Source organism: Eumetopias jubatus, unplaced genomic scaffold, assembly GCF_037043125.1.
Source record: "Eumetopias jubatus isolate StellerSeaLion01/CBP00866 unplaced genomic scaffold, mEumJub1_p1.0 scaffold_2, whole genome shotgun sequence".
Lineage (NCBI taxonomy): Eukaryota > Metazoa > Chordata > Mammalia > Carnivora > Otariidae > Eumetopias > Eumetopias jubatus.
In genome coordinates, this window is record NW_028274808.1 from 44,884,757 (window position 1) to 44,899,918 (window position 15,162).

The 15,162-nt window shown below is 51.9% G+C and overlaps 1 protein-coding gene across 1 annotated transcript; it reads left to right on the forward strand.

Annotated features, from left to right (window-relative positions):
• Positions 1 to 5,031: 5,031 nt before the first annotated feature.
• Positions 5,032 to 14,339, forward strand: R3HCC1 (R3H domain and coiled-coil containing 1). Its single transcript, XM_028114396.2, has 8 exons — positions 5,032 to 5,157; positions 5,577 to 5,704; positions 6,075 to 6,212; positions 7,064 to 7,646; positions 8,665 to 8,837; positions 10,507 to 10,577; positions 12,834 to 12,929; positions 13,855 to 14,339. The coding sequence occupies exons 1-8, from the start codon at positions 5,032 to 5,034 to the stop codon at positions 13,989 to 13,991; spliced, it is 1,452 nt and encodes a 483-aa protein (XP_027970197.2). The 3' UTR covers positions 13,992 to 14,339.
• Positions 14,340 to 15,162: the final 823 nt, after the last annotated feature.

Here is a 15,162-nt window from a genome sequence, read left to right on the forward strand (position 1 = left end):
TTCCTCTTCCATTCTGCTACTGAGTTTTTTATTTTTATTATTGTATTTTTCAATTCTAAAATTTCCTTTTGGTGTTTCTTTACATGTTCTATGCCTTAGCTGAGACTTTTTTTTTTTTTTCATTTAGTTCAAGCGCTTGGTGAAGCATTTCTTTCTCTTTTTTTAAAGATTTTATTTATTTATCTGAGAGAGAGAGAGAGAGAGAAAGAGAGCACAAGTGGGGAGTGAGGAGGGGCAGAGAGAGAGAGAGAGAGAGAGAGAGAGAAGCAGACTCCCTGCTGAGCACAGAGCCTGATGCGGGACTTGGTCCCAGGACCCTGGAATCATGACTTAAGCCAAAGGCAGATGCTTAACTGACTGAGCCACCCAGGTGCCTCTGTTGAAGCATTTCTATCTTGACTACTTTATTTTATTTTTATTTTTTTAAGATTTTATTTATTTATTTGACAGAGAGAGACACAGCGAGAGAGGGAACACAAGCAGGGGGAGTGGGAGAGGGAGAAGTAGGCTTCCCGCAGAGCAGGGAGCCCAACGCAGGGCTTGATTCCAGCACCCTGGGATCACGACCTGAGCCGAAGGCAGATGCTTAATGATGGAGCCACCCAGGGGCCCCTATCTTGGCTACTTTACAATCTTTGTCAGCTAATGTAACATTTCTGGCGTCTCAGTGTTTGTACTGATTGCCTTTTTTTCATGGAGTCTGAGGTCTTCCTAGTATTTGGTATCACAAGTTATTTCTGACTGAATTCTGGACATCTTGGGTGTTATGTGATGTTATGAGATCCTGGATCTTAATTATATCTCTGTTTCAGCTGTCTCTTTCTGACACCATTCTGGCAGGGGCATGGGGGGCATTGCCTTGTTCCTGCCAGGTGAGGTCTAACATCCAGGTTCCCCACTCATCTGTCATTGACACCTGAGGTGCAGGCTTCTCATTACTGCTGGGTGGCGGTGGGCATTCTGGCTTCCCAGCTGGCCTCCAGGGATAATTTCCTGGCTGGGAGAGGTAGAAGTGCCTTGCTGCTCCCCACATGGGTTCCACTGACACCATGGGGATGAAGTTGTCTCTTGATTTCTGGGTGGTATGAAAGTCTTACTGTCCCCTAGGCCTCCTAGGACAGCATTCCAGTGGGGAGGGTGAGGAGGAGGGTGCTCTTTTACTGCTGGGGTGGGGGCGGAAGTTAGGTTCTCTAGTGGTCTCTACTGACACTGTAGGCAGGGGCCAGGGCTCATTACTACCTGGAGAGCTTGGAAGTCCCAATTCCCTACTGGGCCTTCTCTGACACTGTCTTGGTGGGGAGGTTGTGGGACTTTGTTACAAGCTGATGAAGGTGACAGTCTAGGCTCCTATTATGTTTTGCTGGTTTGAGTGAGGACAACGTTTGGCTGGGGTAGAGCAGTTACTGCCTGAAAGTTTTCTTTCTTGCTATAGCCTGCCCCTTTGGCTGAGAGAAAAAAGGCTTTTGTTAGGTTTTATTTTGTTTTAATTTGTCTGTGTCTTTTGATGTTTCTGGATTGCTGGCTTCAACATCCAAGTCTGGGAATTTGAAGCATAAAGAAAACCGAGGAAATTTACCATTTTGTTTTCCCTTGAATCCTGAGGTCCCTAGCTGCTCTGCCTTCTCTCCACCTTTCAGTCTCCTTATGTTTGTTTTATATATAATGTCCAGGAGTTTTAGTTATATTTAGTGGGAGGAATAGGGAAAAATATTGTTTTCTCTATATTCCAGAAGTCCTCACTTTTTTACACATATCAGATGGATGACCTTGTGGGCTATAAAGCAAAACATTTCTCTATGTTGTACTTAAACAACTCTCGTTGATCTTAAAATATTGTAAATCTAGCTCTCTTTAATATTATAATACTGTTTAGCAACTTAGTCAAATACTTTTAACTGATGTGATGTGGGCCAGGAGCAAATGGTCAAGAGAGAATTTTTGAGACATTTTTGGTGCAAAAAGGTGTTTTTATTAAAGCACCAGGACAGTACCCGTGGGCAGGAAGAGCTATACCGGGATTGTGAGGAGCTCTTGATTATATTTTTAAAAGATTTTATTTATTTATTTATTTATTTGACACACACAGAGAGAGAGAGAGAGCACAAGCTGGGGGAGCAGCAGAGGGAGAGGGAGAAGCAGGCCCCACACTGAGATATGCAGAACTTGATCCCAGGGCACTGGGATCATGACCCGAGCCACCCAGGTGCCCTGATTATATACTTTTAAGTTAAGGGTGAGGGGTAAAGACAAAAGAAGTTTCCAAAAGGATTTTCACATGCTAAAGAAGACTTACAGGATCCTGGAGGCCTAAGCTACTGTCAAGCCTCTAGCAAAGCATTAACATTAAGACAGTTGTGAGTTTCTGGAGGAAGGTCTCACTCTGCCTGTTTCAAGTATTTGTCAACGGGCTGCAGGTTGTAAGGAAATTAATTTTATCCACATTTCTTTTGCCTTTTTTCTCCACATCATTACATCTACCCATTTAAAATTGTAAGTCTGAGATCTATTTCACTTTTTTGAAATTGGAACCACCACCTAATGTGTTAGGTTTTCCAATATGCCAAACTATGCAAACATTGCAAGGACTTTTGATAACAGTCATAAACTGGATATTCTTAAACCTCACCTTAAACACAAAGAGAACACTATGGCAGCAGGGAACTCTAGGTCCATCCCTTCAGATGGGACTGTTTGGGACCCCGTGTCCCCTGCATTCACTTCTTTCATAATCTTTCAATCATACCTCCTGTTTTGGGTAAAATTCTATAGCACATACTAGCATGCTGCTCCAACGGATTGGATGCATCGGATTTATTTCATTCCTGATTTCTGCATCTGGCTCCTGACCACCAAGACAATTCTAATGACATTCTAAAGATGGAGAATCTTAATCCTGTGGTGTTTGGGAGCATGGGTGTGGCAGGTTAGAGCTAGATTTGAGTGAGTTCCAACTCTGCACTTAGTAGTTGGGTGTCCTTGGCTAAACCTGAGTTTCCTCTTGTACAATAGGCTAGCAATCTCCATCTGAAAGGGCTGCTGTGAGGATTTAATGAGTGCGGTTTATGTGGCAAGTTTTCTGTAAATAGTCATCTTCTTTTCCACCAGCATTTCCTCAGCGACACTGCTTTGTTGCCTCTAGTTTTTACTGCTTCTGTGATGAACATGATTGCCTCTTTTACATCTTTCCATGGCTCTGACAGTTCTCTTTCATCTCAATCTATTGGTTTATCCGCTGTGACACGGAAATCAGGCTTTCTTTGATTTCCCTGGGAATGTGAAGCAGTTATTAACTGAAATTTTATTCTCTTCCCTCAAGAGAATCTTCTAATATCTTCTTACCGTCTCTGCTCTGCTCTGCTTTTTCCTGCTCTGTGCTTTTCCTTTTTTTTTCTTTCTGAAGAAATTCTATCCCTTGTGCTGCTTTTTGTTCTGTTTACTCACCTCTGAGTAATAGGGCCCATTTTATCCTCACCTGATATTGTCCCAAAATAGTGTGGGTAGAAGCACTTTGACTCCCTTCCGCACTTATGCAAGCATCCCCTCATAAGGTCCACCCATGGTGGAGGCCTGCATGCTGACGCCTTTTTTTTTCTGTTTAGCCTCTGAGCCACCTGAAGAGGGTGTGGTAGAAGCGGTTCAGGGGCAGCCTTCCTCTAGGAGCTTTGTTTTCACCTTCTCTGAATGTGTTGAACATCTGTACCACAGACCAGCTCTAAAGAGGTGGGGGCATGGCTTGTTTCCTGGGTTTTTTGATCTGTCCCTCTGTTTTGGGGAGAGATAGCCACTTTGCTGAGAAAATTGGGCCTTTGTTTTCTGAGTCCCCAGGCATATTTCTCCCAGGGCAGATCTGGTCTCTAGCTGTGGCTAAGTGGGCTTGCCTCCCAGCCTCACACCTCCCAGTCGAGGAAGCCTGGTCAGAGAAACAGTGCCATCGCGTGGCCACTCAGCATTCTCTCCAGGCGGGCTCCCACTTCAAGCCTGTGTGGGGTGTGGGTGGGGCTGGTGGGGTCAGAAAGCAAAAGGGTGTCTCTCTTGTTCTTCCTGCCACCCTCCCATCCTCTGCCCCCTCAGGGACTGCAAGCCCCTCCAGGCTGGGGGCAGAGGACCTGTCAGGCCTTCAGAAGCTCCTCACAACCATGCCCAGAAAAGAGACTCATGACTTGGCTCCCTGGAGTTCTCCCTGCACCGGGTTTTACCTTTATTCTAGGCCCTTTTTATTGTTCGAACTACCTAGAAAGATAGTTTTTGTAAATGTGATATAATGCCACCATCTTAAGAAATACTCTGGGAAAAACTGTGAGAAAGCAAAATGCATCTTAATTTCTCTCCATTTTTCTGTTCCCAGGCCTCTCCTCCCAGCCCACCTTTTGAGCTACACTGTCCCCATAACCTTGTCCGTATCCTACTGCAGGGCACATTCAGACTGTCCCATCTCTATATTAAAACCTGGGTCCTAAGTGTTCTTAGCTCAGGGCCTTGCTTTGCTCTGAGTTTCTGGATTCAGGATGATCAGGGGCTTACATTTCAGCCCCTTTCAGGACACAGGAGGATTTCAACTCTGGTCTTCTAGATTATAATAGCCAGGAGGAGCTGTCTGATGGCGAGAATTTCAAGCCCCAATTAAGGTGGGTACTGGAGTTAACTTGTGGTTGTAGTGGGGTAGTATAATTTGATGGCCTGCAAGTCACCGTGCTAGTGGCTACCTCGTCCAGTTACCCACAAGGCTAGTACACCTTGTCAGTAACCCCTTGGTGTCAAGCTGGACTTCTTTGAAGATTCCATCAATGAGGGCAAAAGAAGGGCAGTGATGGGCAAGTGGTGGTGAAATATTTGGTGCCCCAAAACTTCCTTCCTCCTTATCCCTCTGTTAGGTCCCTCGGGAGGGGAGCACTGAACCGGAAAATCTGGTACCCCACGACCTAGCACGCAGGAGCCACTCAAAAGTGCTGAACTTAATCTTAGGAGACAGCGTGCTCTCATGAGCAAAAAAAAAAAAAAAAAAAAAAAATCCAGAACACGCCCATTTCGGCGATGCCTCCCCCTGGCCGCGCGGTGGCGCTGTGGCTCCGCAGAGGCCGGGTGGTGCTGGGGCGCGCTGGGGCGCCCGGGCTTCCGGCGACCCTCAGAGCTGAGGCGGCTACTCGTGGGGCTGCGGCGGTGAGTGCGGCGTGCGGTCCTGGCGGCGGGTCGCCACCCGGGCCCCACCCCGCGCCCCCTGGGCCTCTCGCTCGGGGCCTGGGGAGGGCCGGCCGCGCCCGCCGAGCAGGCCCCCGAGGCGCCGCGCGGGTTCGCCGGGTGTGAGCGGCGGGCCGGCCCCGGGGAGGGCGAGGCAGCGTGGGGCTGGCGGTGCCGGGGTGCGCGCTCCCGTAGGGCCAGGAGGCGCCTCCCTGGCCCCGCTCCCGACTTGCCCCGGGACTCTGGGCACGTCCTTTCCCCTCCTCGGGGCCTGGCTCCTCATTTATCAGAGGAGAGACCTTGGTCGCGGTGCTTCTAAGACCTTTTCGGCACCGCCACTCGGGGTTGTGGGTGGGCCCGGGGTCTGTGCTCTGATCGCGCCGGGTCCCACTGCCCCGCAGGCTCTCTCACCTGTCACCCTGGCCCTTCTCTGCTTGGACGGCGTCTTCCTCTCCTCCGCCGAGAATGACTTTGTGCACTGCATCCAGGAGGAGCTGGACCGCTTTCTGCTGCAGAAGCAGCTGTCAAAGTAAGCTGGAGTGGGGGCGGGGGGCAGCTGGCTGTACGGGAAGGGCGGGTTCACGCGGAGCTCCCTGTGCCCCCTTCCCAAGTAGCTGGTTCCTACCTGCCTCTGATCTTGGCCTTTGGGTTTAATAACCTCCTAGCCACAGCCTCTCCCAGCCACATCTTCCCTGTGTAATTCTGAGCATCACCCAGAGATCGAAGGGTGTCGGCACAGGAGTGGAATGGTACCAGTAATTCCCTGTGATAACCTCTGTGCTCACGTCCTTTGCAGTCGGGGAGGGAGCCTAGTGTCAAGCCTCCTGTAAACAGGGCATGGACTTGGTGGGGGTCAGGCCCTAGGTCCTTGCTCAGCACTCATTCCCATCCCTTCCCAGGGTACTTCTTTTCCCCCCACTCTCCAGTCGCCTACGGTACCTGATCCACAGGACAGCAGAGAATTTTGATCTTCTGAGCAGCTTCTCTGTTGGGGAGGGCTGGAAGAGAAGGACAGTCATCTGTCACTTGGATATCAGGTGTGTATCTTAGTGCCATGGGGGCCCTCAGCTCCTTGTGGGTTGGTGGGTAAGCTGGTCGGTAACCAGGACGGGCTGCTGCCTCTGTCCCCACCTCGGCTGGTTAAAGTCAGTGCCGCCTTCTGTTTTAGCAGTGGAGTAGCTGTGCGTTGTTAGGGGGATTCATTCAGCAAATTCAACTATACACTTGGGCCAAAAGAGAGAAAAATAGAGCAGTTTAAGCAGTGAGAGTGCTTGCTCTGAGAGGCCATGGAATGTGAGAAGCACACTTGAGTCTCATGCATCTCTGTTACCATGTGCATCTCACAGGATCTTATCATAGCAGCTATGGTCCTAGTGCTTCAAGTTATGTATTTTTCTTTCTTTCTTTTTTTTTATTAGAGAGGGAGAGAGGAGTGGCAGTGAGAGAGGGAGAGAGAGAATCCGTGCTCAGCACAGAGCCCGATGTCGGGCTTGATCCCACAACCCTGAGATCATGCCCCTGAGTTCATGACCTGAGCAGAAATCAAGAGTTGGACGCTTAACCAACTGAGCCACCTAGACGCCCCCAAAGTTATATATTTTTCTAATAACCAGGTTCCTAAATGCAAGTACTTACTTTTATCTAGTGTGTACCTGAAGATTCAGCTATCTCTAATGTAGTTGATAACACCAGAGGGAGAGCTGGTGTTTCTTCTTCAAAGTTGGCATTCAGCTTCCTCTGCAGTGCCTTCAGTGGTCTTTCCAGGGGTCGTTTTGGCTTTGGTTTTGGCCTAATGCTGACTCGAGAGCCTCATGCCCGAATGGCAGATAGCTCCAGTAAACCATTGTCCTTAACACTGCTCTGATCACACCTCCTGTTCCTGCTCCAGGTTACCCAGTTCAGATGGACTCTCTAGCCCCTGCCACCTTCCTGCCTCCCAGCTTAGCAAGTACCGAGGTCCCCGGCCCACCTCAAACCAAGGAGCACCTGCTGGTCCTCGAGGAGCACGGGCCGGCCGGTGGCATCGCGGACGCAAACCGGATCAGGCTTTGTATGTGCCCCGAGTACTGCGCAGGCAAGAAGAAGGGGTACCATCCTCTACCCCAGCGCCCCAGGGAGACCCTCCAGCTGGTGGGCTCCTGGAAGAGCCAGGAAATGTTGGTGCTGGGGACCTCAGCTCTGATCAGGACCTCCCTGTGTTGATGACTCAGGCACCTGAGGACCCAGAGGGCCCAGACCAACACTGTGACAATGAGCAGCTACTGGACCCACCTGGTGTTGAATCCCCACGGCCTGAGAGCTACTCAGGGATGGGAGATGGGTTGGAGATGGCCACACGGCTGGGGTGCAGTCTGCGGCTGGACTTGGAAGAGGGGAATGGGAATGAGGTGGAGAAGAGCCTGGAGGCAGAGGCGGAAGAGGAGGGGACCGGCTCTGGCTCTGGGGATGATTACAGTGAGCTGCTGCAGGAGGTGATGAGGCTCTTAAGCCCAGAAAAGGGAGGGCGGAAGTGAGGTGGGTGTGGTCGCGGGCCGGTGGGGACCAAGGGTCCTGGCCAGGAGGGGCAGGGTGTGCACTGGCTGAGCAGGGCTGGGTGTTGGCTGATAGGGGTCCCTTAGGAGATGTAGGGGTGGAGCCCTGGGACTTGCCTCAAGGAGTCGGGACTGACATAGTGGAGGGGACGAGGCTCTGGATATGGGGTCAGGGGTGTGGATTTGGGTCCCCGTGCAACCGTGTAGGAGCTTGTTGACAAGCTCCTGTATGGGCAAGTCCTTTTGTTTTTCTAAATCTCCCATTTCCTCATCTGAGAAGCAGATAGTAATACTTTGCTTTCACAAGGTAACAGGTAGGATATACGAGGAAATGCTTCGTAAGGGACTATAGGCCTGGGTTATGAGAATGGTTCTTTCGCCTGAGGCCTTGTGTTACAAATCTCCTTTCCTTGGAACGGTGTGTCTGCCCCCGAGACTGGCTGTGGTGTTCGGTTGGGAGGGTTGGCGTCTTTTGTTACTATGTTATACGGGAAGGCTAAAGACCAGGTAGACTTGCTTAATGTCACATTGTTGATAAGGGTAGGAAAGATCCTGGACTTGCTCAGTTCTGTCTCTTACTTGCTGACCATGAATCTCTGGGCAGAATTACTTAGCCCTTTGATATATAGTACTCCTGTCTGTAAAAGGGGTGGATAGAGTATAGCTTTCAGGATTCTGTGGAACCTAATGCATGTAAATGCCAGTTCCCCAATGGGGACTCCATAAAAGTAATAAGTTACCATCCCTAGAAGTCCCACCTCTCCACCTTCTAGCCCATTCTGCCCTCCTCCTGCCTTTCCCGGACTCCCGCCAGGTGTGGCTCCTGTGGGAAGTGGGAAGCCACTTGGGGTGCCCTGCTCCCTGCCGTGGGAGTCCTGCTTCTCTCTGCAGGACTCTGTGTGTGGTTTTGAGAGCAGGTGTCCGGGCTCCCCTTGCTGAAGGGTGTGGTTTCTCCCAGATAACAGACAACCTGACTGAGAAGGAGATTCAGGTAGAGAAGATCCATGTGGACACGTCTTCCTTTGTGGAGGGTCTGCCTGGAGAGAAGGATTTCGCCCATGTGGTGGAGATCTACGACTTTGAGCCAACACTCAAGACTGAGGATCTGCTGGCTGCATTTTCCGAGTTCCAGTGAGTGCTCGAGAGGCTTCAGGGAGGCAGGGGAGGTGGGTGCTAGGACATCACTTTGTTGTTAGGCACACTTGCCTGCCCCTCCCCCAGTGTCTGCTGTCTGGAAGGAAGGGCAGAAAGTGGATGGGGTTGCTCTGGGCTCCATACTCCTGCTGGCCATGACTCCACGGCGGGCCCTAGATCTGGTCCTGTGGCACGCGGCAGCAGACCTCCATCCTGCCCCCTGCACACCCGCGCGCCTGCCAGGAGCCGGGCCCCCCATCGGGATGCCTCCCCTTGCTCCACATCCCGGCCACCCAGTCCGTCAGTCAGTCTACAGACTGAGGGCCATTCCCATGCAAGAACTGTTTCTGGGGTGAGCTGGGCCTGAATGCTTTGGGGCAGAGTCAGGGCGGAGATGGGCACCAAGGGGGTATGTTGCAAGCAAAGACTTCTGTTTCCCCAGATTTCTTGATCTAACTCCAGTCTTTTCTCCTTTTTTTCCTTCCTCCCTCCCCCTTCCTTCCTCCCTCCCGCTCTCCCTCCCTGCCTCCCTTTCTTCCTTCCTTCCTCCTTCCCTCCCTCCCTTTCTTTTTTTAATGCTCATTTTCCTTTCTCCAGTCTCCTTTCTCTTTTCCTGTGTAGTCTTTTATTTTTTTTAAAAATTCTGTTTTTAAGTAATCTCTACACCCAACACGGGGCTCAAACCCACAGCCTTGAGATCCAGAGTCACATGCCCCGCTGACAGCCAGCCAGGCGTTCCTCCAGCTTAGTTTTTTAAAAATCCCTTTCTTGGGGTGCCTCAGTGGCACAGTTGGTTAGATGTCTGACTCTTGGTTTCGGCTCAGGTCATGATCTCAGGGTGTTGAGATCGAGCCCCTCGTCAGGCTCCGCGCTCAGCTCAGGGTCTGCTTGGGACTCTTTCTCCCTCTCCCTCTGCCCCTCCCTCTTGCTCACTCTCTCAAATAAAATGAAAATCTTTGAAAAAAATGAAAATAAAAAATAAAGATCCCTCTCTTCATGGTCCCCTTTTCTGACTGCTTTCCAAACTGCCCTCCCTTGCCGCCTGAGCCTGAGGAAGGCCGAAGGGGCAGCTTGGTGGGGCATGAGGAGCTCATCTGCTCTTGCTCCCTAAAGGTGCAGCCAAACTGGGGCCACCTGTGACTCCTCCAGCCAGCGTGGGCAATGCCCACAGAGAAACAGGAGCCTCAAACTGCTTCTGGCCTCTTACCAGCCCCAAACTCAGTGTGGCTTTCTTGAGCAGTGGGAAGAAAGCTGATCAGGGGCAGTAACACTGACAGGCTTATTTTAGGTTCTGCCCCCTGTCCCCAGCAGGTAAACCCTTTTGTCTCCACCTTGGACCCCATGCCCTTGGCCTCACTGTGGCGGTGCCTGTGTGGAGCCTTCTTCACCCTTGGCACTGTGATCTTTGAGCTCTTTGAATCCGGTCTTCCTCAGTTCTAGGATTCTGGGACCCACCAGGCAACAGGGGTGACATTTGTCTTTCTGAAACTAACCGCGTGGTCTTTGAGAAAGTTTGCTGCAAAGGGTTGTCTCCTTCGCAGGGGAGATAGGAACTTGTCTTGGGCTCATAGTGTTGGAGGATTGGAGGTGGGAGGGGACTCCTTTTGCAGAAAGGGTTTTTGCCTCTTGCTTTTGTACTCACTCTGTCTCCTCTTCCCTGGCACAGAGAGAAGGGGCTCAAGATTCAGTGGGTAGATGACACGCACGCGCTCGGTGTCTTTCCCTGCCTGGCCTCAGGTAATGCAGCTTCACGGTGGGCTTGGCCCTTTCTCTGACTGCCATTGACAAGGGAAGATCACCCATGTCTGGGGTGCAGGCTCACCTGAGCAAGTGGCCTGGCAGCCTGCGGCCCAGCCCGCCTGGTCCGGAAGTTCAGAGGTAGCAGAGTGGGGTGCTTGGGCCAGGCAGCTCACACCCTCTCCTGTTCATGGTAGTGCCTTCAGGTCAGAGTTTCCTGAGTCCGGTGATGTTTACTGAGCACATGTCACGGGCTGAGCTCTGGGTGCTTCTGCATGTGAAACGAAATTTTTTTTTTTTTGAGTTTTTTTTTTTTAATTTTATTCTATTCTGTTAGTCACCATACAGTACATCATTAGTTTTTTTTTTAATTTTTTATTATGTTAATTACCATATATTACATCATTAGTTTTTGATGTAGTGTTCCATGATTCATTGTTTGTGCATAACACCCAGTGCTCCATGCAGAACGTGCCCTCTTTAATACCCATCACCAGGCTAACCCATCCCCCACCCCCCTCCCCTCTAGAACCCTCAGTTTGTTTTTCAGAGTCCATCGTCTCTCATGGTTCGTCTCCCCCTCTGACTTAATCCCCTTCATTCTTCCCCTCCTGCTATCTTCTTCTTTTTCTTTTTTCTTAACATATGTTGCATTATTTGTTTCAGAAGTACGGATCTGTGATTCAACAGTCTTGCACAATTCACAGCGCTCACCGTAGCACATATCTTCCCCAATGTCTATCACCCAGCCACCCCATCCCTCCCACCCCCCACCACTCCAGCAACACTCAGTTTGTTTCTTGAGATTAAGAATTCCTCATATCAGTGAGGTCATATGATACATGTCTTTCTCTGATTGACTTATTTCACTCAGCATAACACCCTCCAGTTCCATCCATGTCGTTGGAAATGGCATGATCTCATTCCTTTAGATGGCTCCATAATATTCCATTGTGTATATATGCTACATCTTCTTTATCCATTCATCTGTCGATGGACATCTTGGCTCTTTCCACAGTTTGGCTATTGTGGACATTGCTGCTATAAACATTGGGGTGCACGTACCCCTTCGGATCCCTACATTTGTATCTTTGTGGTAAATACCCAGTAGTGCAATTGCTGGATCGTATGGTAGCTCTATTTTCAACTGTTTGAGGAACCTCCATACTGGTGAAACGAAATTTACATGAACATGCTCTTTTTGTGGGTAAAAAGCCTTCAAAATACTGGCGATTTCATATGGTTCAAACAGATGCATTTTTACTCAGCTTTCATTGCAGCCTCAAGAAGTAGGTCAGACCTAGTCTGAGACCGAGGTTTCCAGAATGTCAGCGGTCTGTCCCAGGTTACAGAGCGTCTTAATGTCGAATCTGGGGATGTCAGCCAGCCCCCTGGCTATGACCGCAGCGCTCCTTCCCCCTCTCGGCCACTCCCTAAGCCGCCCCTGCCCCACGGTGGATCACTTTGGGTGTATTTATCAAGATCCCTGACCCCCTTGGCTGGGCTTCTGAACACCAGAGCGGGGAGAGGCCATAGCTGGTGCGGGCCGAGTTCTCAGGAGAGCCTGTGGCATTGAGGGAGCAGGAGGCTGGGGCATGGGGGCTGCTGCAGGCGCACGGAAGGAGCTGACTGAGGGCAGGCAGGGAGGATGGCCACAGGGTGCCGTGGAAAGAATGAGCACTGGGTGCAGCATGGCTGTGGCTGCCTCCTGAGCTCTGCCACGCTGTGTGTGAGGAGCAGGTCCTGTCGGGCCTTGGCGTCCTCGTGGACGAAGGGGTGGCTTGCACCTGCAGCTCTGACCTGCCGTGTCCGGTAGCATGTACCTAGCCCAAGTGCCCCGTGGCCCCAGCACAGCTCCGGGCAGTGAGTGCACGCCCCGGGAGGGTCTTGAGTGGGGATGGGGGAGAGTTTATTTGAAGCTCCTGGGCTTTGGAAGGTGGGAGCCTGCCTTCCCTAATGTCCACAGTTGCCGCCTCGCTGGTGTGGCTCCTGACCGGCCCAGGGTAGAGCATGGAAGCTTCCCATCTGAGAGCACGGGTGTGGCGTGCAGGCCTGCGGGGCTCTGGGGGTGTGAGGCGAATGGGTGGTGGTCGTCTCTTGCCCATTTGGAGTGGTGTCAGGGCAGCCCTGTCCCCAAGCTTCAGATGGGTGCACAGAGCAGCTCCGTCAGTTTGGGGTGATACATGCGTTCCTTGGCCCTGATGGGTCCTCACCAGGAGGAACAGGGTTGGCTCCAGATCTGTTTTCTTTCCATAGCTGCTGAAGCCCTGACCAAGGATTTTTCTGTGCTCAAGATCCGGCCCCTCACGCAGGGAACCAAGCAGTCAAAGCTGAAAGCCTTGCAGAGGCCAAGTAAGGAGGCCGGCTGTGTCCTGATGGGAAGGCTGTGTGAGCGTATGAGTGGTTGGGCAGGGTGGGGCCTTCCCTCAGATTCATTGCTTGTTCTTCAGCTCCACGCCTTAGGACCACCAGGCTACCGTGGCCAAAGGGGTGCTCCTCCCACACCCCAGGGGCCCAGGGATGCTTAGGGAAGAAGGGCCCCATTAGGGAGAGCTGTTCGCCAGCCGCTGTGCTCTGGTCTTGCCCTCCTGTGCTTACCTCTTCTGGGTATTGCTCAGGGAATAGCTCGGTCTTTCCTGTAGGGCCACGGAAACCATATTTTACAGTGGGGTAAGAAGAGCTTGGATTTTGGGGTCAGCCCTGGGTGTGATCCCGCTTCTGGCACCTATTGAAGTTGACCTTGAGCAGGTCACCTAATGTCTGTGAGCTGGTTCTTCTCTCTGTAGAATAAGCAGATTGTACCGGGTAGACTGGAGGGGTGAATAAAGCAGCCTGGCAGACCTGCCTGGAGCAGTGAGGGGCACACAGAAGGTGCCAAATAAATGATAGCTCCTTTTTCCCCTTGTCCTTCCCGAAAGCATGATTGGGGGTGTTAGAGGCCAGTTTTCTGTGGCTGCACAGTGGCTAGCAAGACTGGCCCAGAAGAGGCCTGCTGAGGCCATCTGATGCTCTTGTGGCCCATGTAGCCTTTGCCCCAGACTGGAGGACAGTAAATTTCCTGTCAGTCCAAGAGATCCGGGTGTCCCATCTTGACTTGATTTCCTTCCCAAGTGGCCCAAACAGGGAAGAGGGAGAGGTGGCAGGATAAGGTGAGGACTCCATGGGCATCTGGCCATGCTGTGGGCACAGCTGGGTCTTAGAGGTTGGCTCTCCGCTGGGAAGAGTGGTGGCCATAGCTTTGAATTCAAGTCCTTATCCCATGGGGCTTTCCTTTTAGAGCTCCTGCGTCTGGCGAAGGCGAGACCACAGACAAATACAGCGGTGGCCAGGAGGCTGGTAGCCCGGGCCCTGGGGCTCCAACATAAGAAGAAAGAGCGGCCTGCAGTTGAGTCTCCTACCTCCCTGAGGCCCTGAGAGGCCCAGCAAGCCTGGATTGGCGCCCGCAGGACTAGGCTGGTGCCTCAACACCACAAGCCTTTACAGACACCAGAATAGCCCTGTGCGGTTTGTTAGGGTGTCCCTGTGGGGCGTGGTGGGCTTTCGTTTGGTTTAGTTGTAGGAGTTGAGAAAAAATAAAAACTTGAAAGTTGCTTCAAAATGAAATGGTCTGCCAGGGAACACTAGGGGGTGCTCTTTGTCTCCCATTTTAGACCTGGGGCTGCTGAAGAAATGGGTCCTCCTGGTTGGCCTGGGGGATCCCAGCAGGGCCACAAAGGCATTTTTGCCCAGAGGTTACCCAGTTTTGGGGTGGGCGGAGCAGGTTGCACCTGTTGTGTGACACCTGCCTAGTCTCCTGGCAGTCAGGCATCCTAACCTGCTGTCACGTGCTGCAGGGCACCAACCCTTGGACCTGGTCCCAGTGTTACCTGCTGCTGTGGGTTACAGAAGGCCTTGTTGTGCAATTCTGTAACCATGAACAAAGCCAGAGGCAACCCCTGAAATGGCCGCTGAATTTGACTCCCTCAAAGGGACAAGGGCATCTTCGGGGACAGGGTCTTGGGTCACTCGTGTTTCTGGTTTGGGTGTAATCGGTGCCCAGGTGGCCCTACTTGGGGCCTTCCGATTTGCTGGGCCGCAGCATGCTCTTGATAGAAGGGGGAGCCCCCGTGCCCAGGTGAGAGTGGCCCACCCTGGCTGCCCACCCTGCCCGCGCTGGGAAGAGCTCACCCCTGCTGGTGCTGGTGCGCACGCTCTGCATCACCGCCCCCCTCAGAGCCCGGCCCGGCCACCGGCTTTGTGGGCGCCTCCCAAGACAGTTTAAATCTAAATCTGGATGTCCCATCTTGTCCTCACATAGCTGCCGTGCCCCGACAGACTCATGAAAAACACTAGTTCAGGAAAGGTCAGGACTTGGTGTTTTTTGTGATCCTTAGACTGCTGCTGTCGGAAGGCAGGAGTCGGTCTTCGTGGTGGTTACTGCAGGCGCCCCGGGAACCCGTCTCTGCAGCGTGAACCTGAGAGGGTGTGTAAGGCTTTCTCCCCGCCTACCATCCACGGGAGCTCTGCTGCTCAGGGCTGGGTGCAGGGGCCCAAATGAAACACAGATGCGTATCATAAACCTTTTATTCAAAGTTTCAAGTATGTG

Excerpts from the sequence above, each read along its gene's own strand:
- R3HCC1 (XM_028114396.2), top strand. The coding sequence starts at position 5,032 with ATGCCTCCCCCTGGCCGCGCGGTGGCGCTGTGGCTCCGCAGAGGCCGG. Across the intron at positions 7,647-8,664 it reads ACAGTGAGCTGCTGCAGGAG|ATAACAGACAACCTGACTGA; the intron begins GTGATGAGGCTC and ends GGTTTCTCCCAG. Across the intron at positions 10,578-12,833 it reads CTTTCCCTGCCTGGCCTCAG|CTGCTGAAGCCCTGACCAAG; the intron begins GTAATGCAGCTT and ends TTCTTTCCATAG.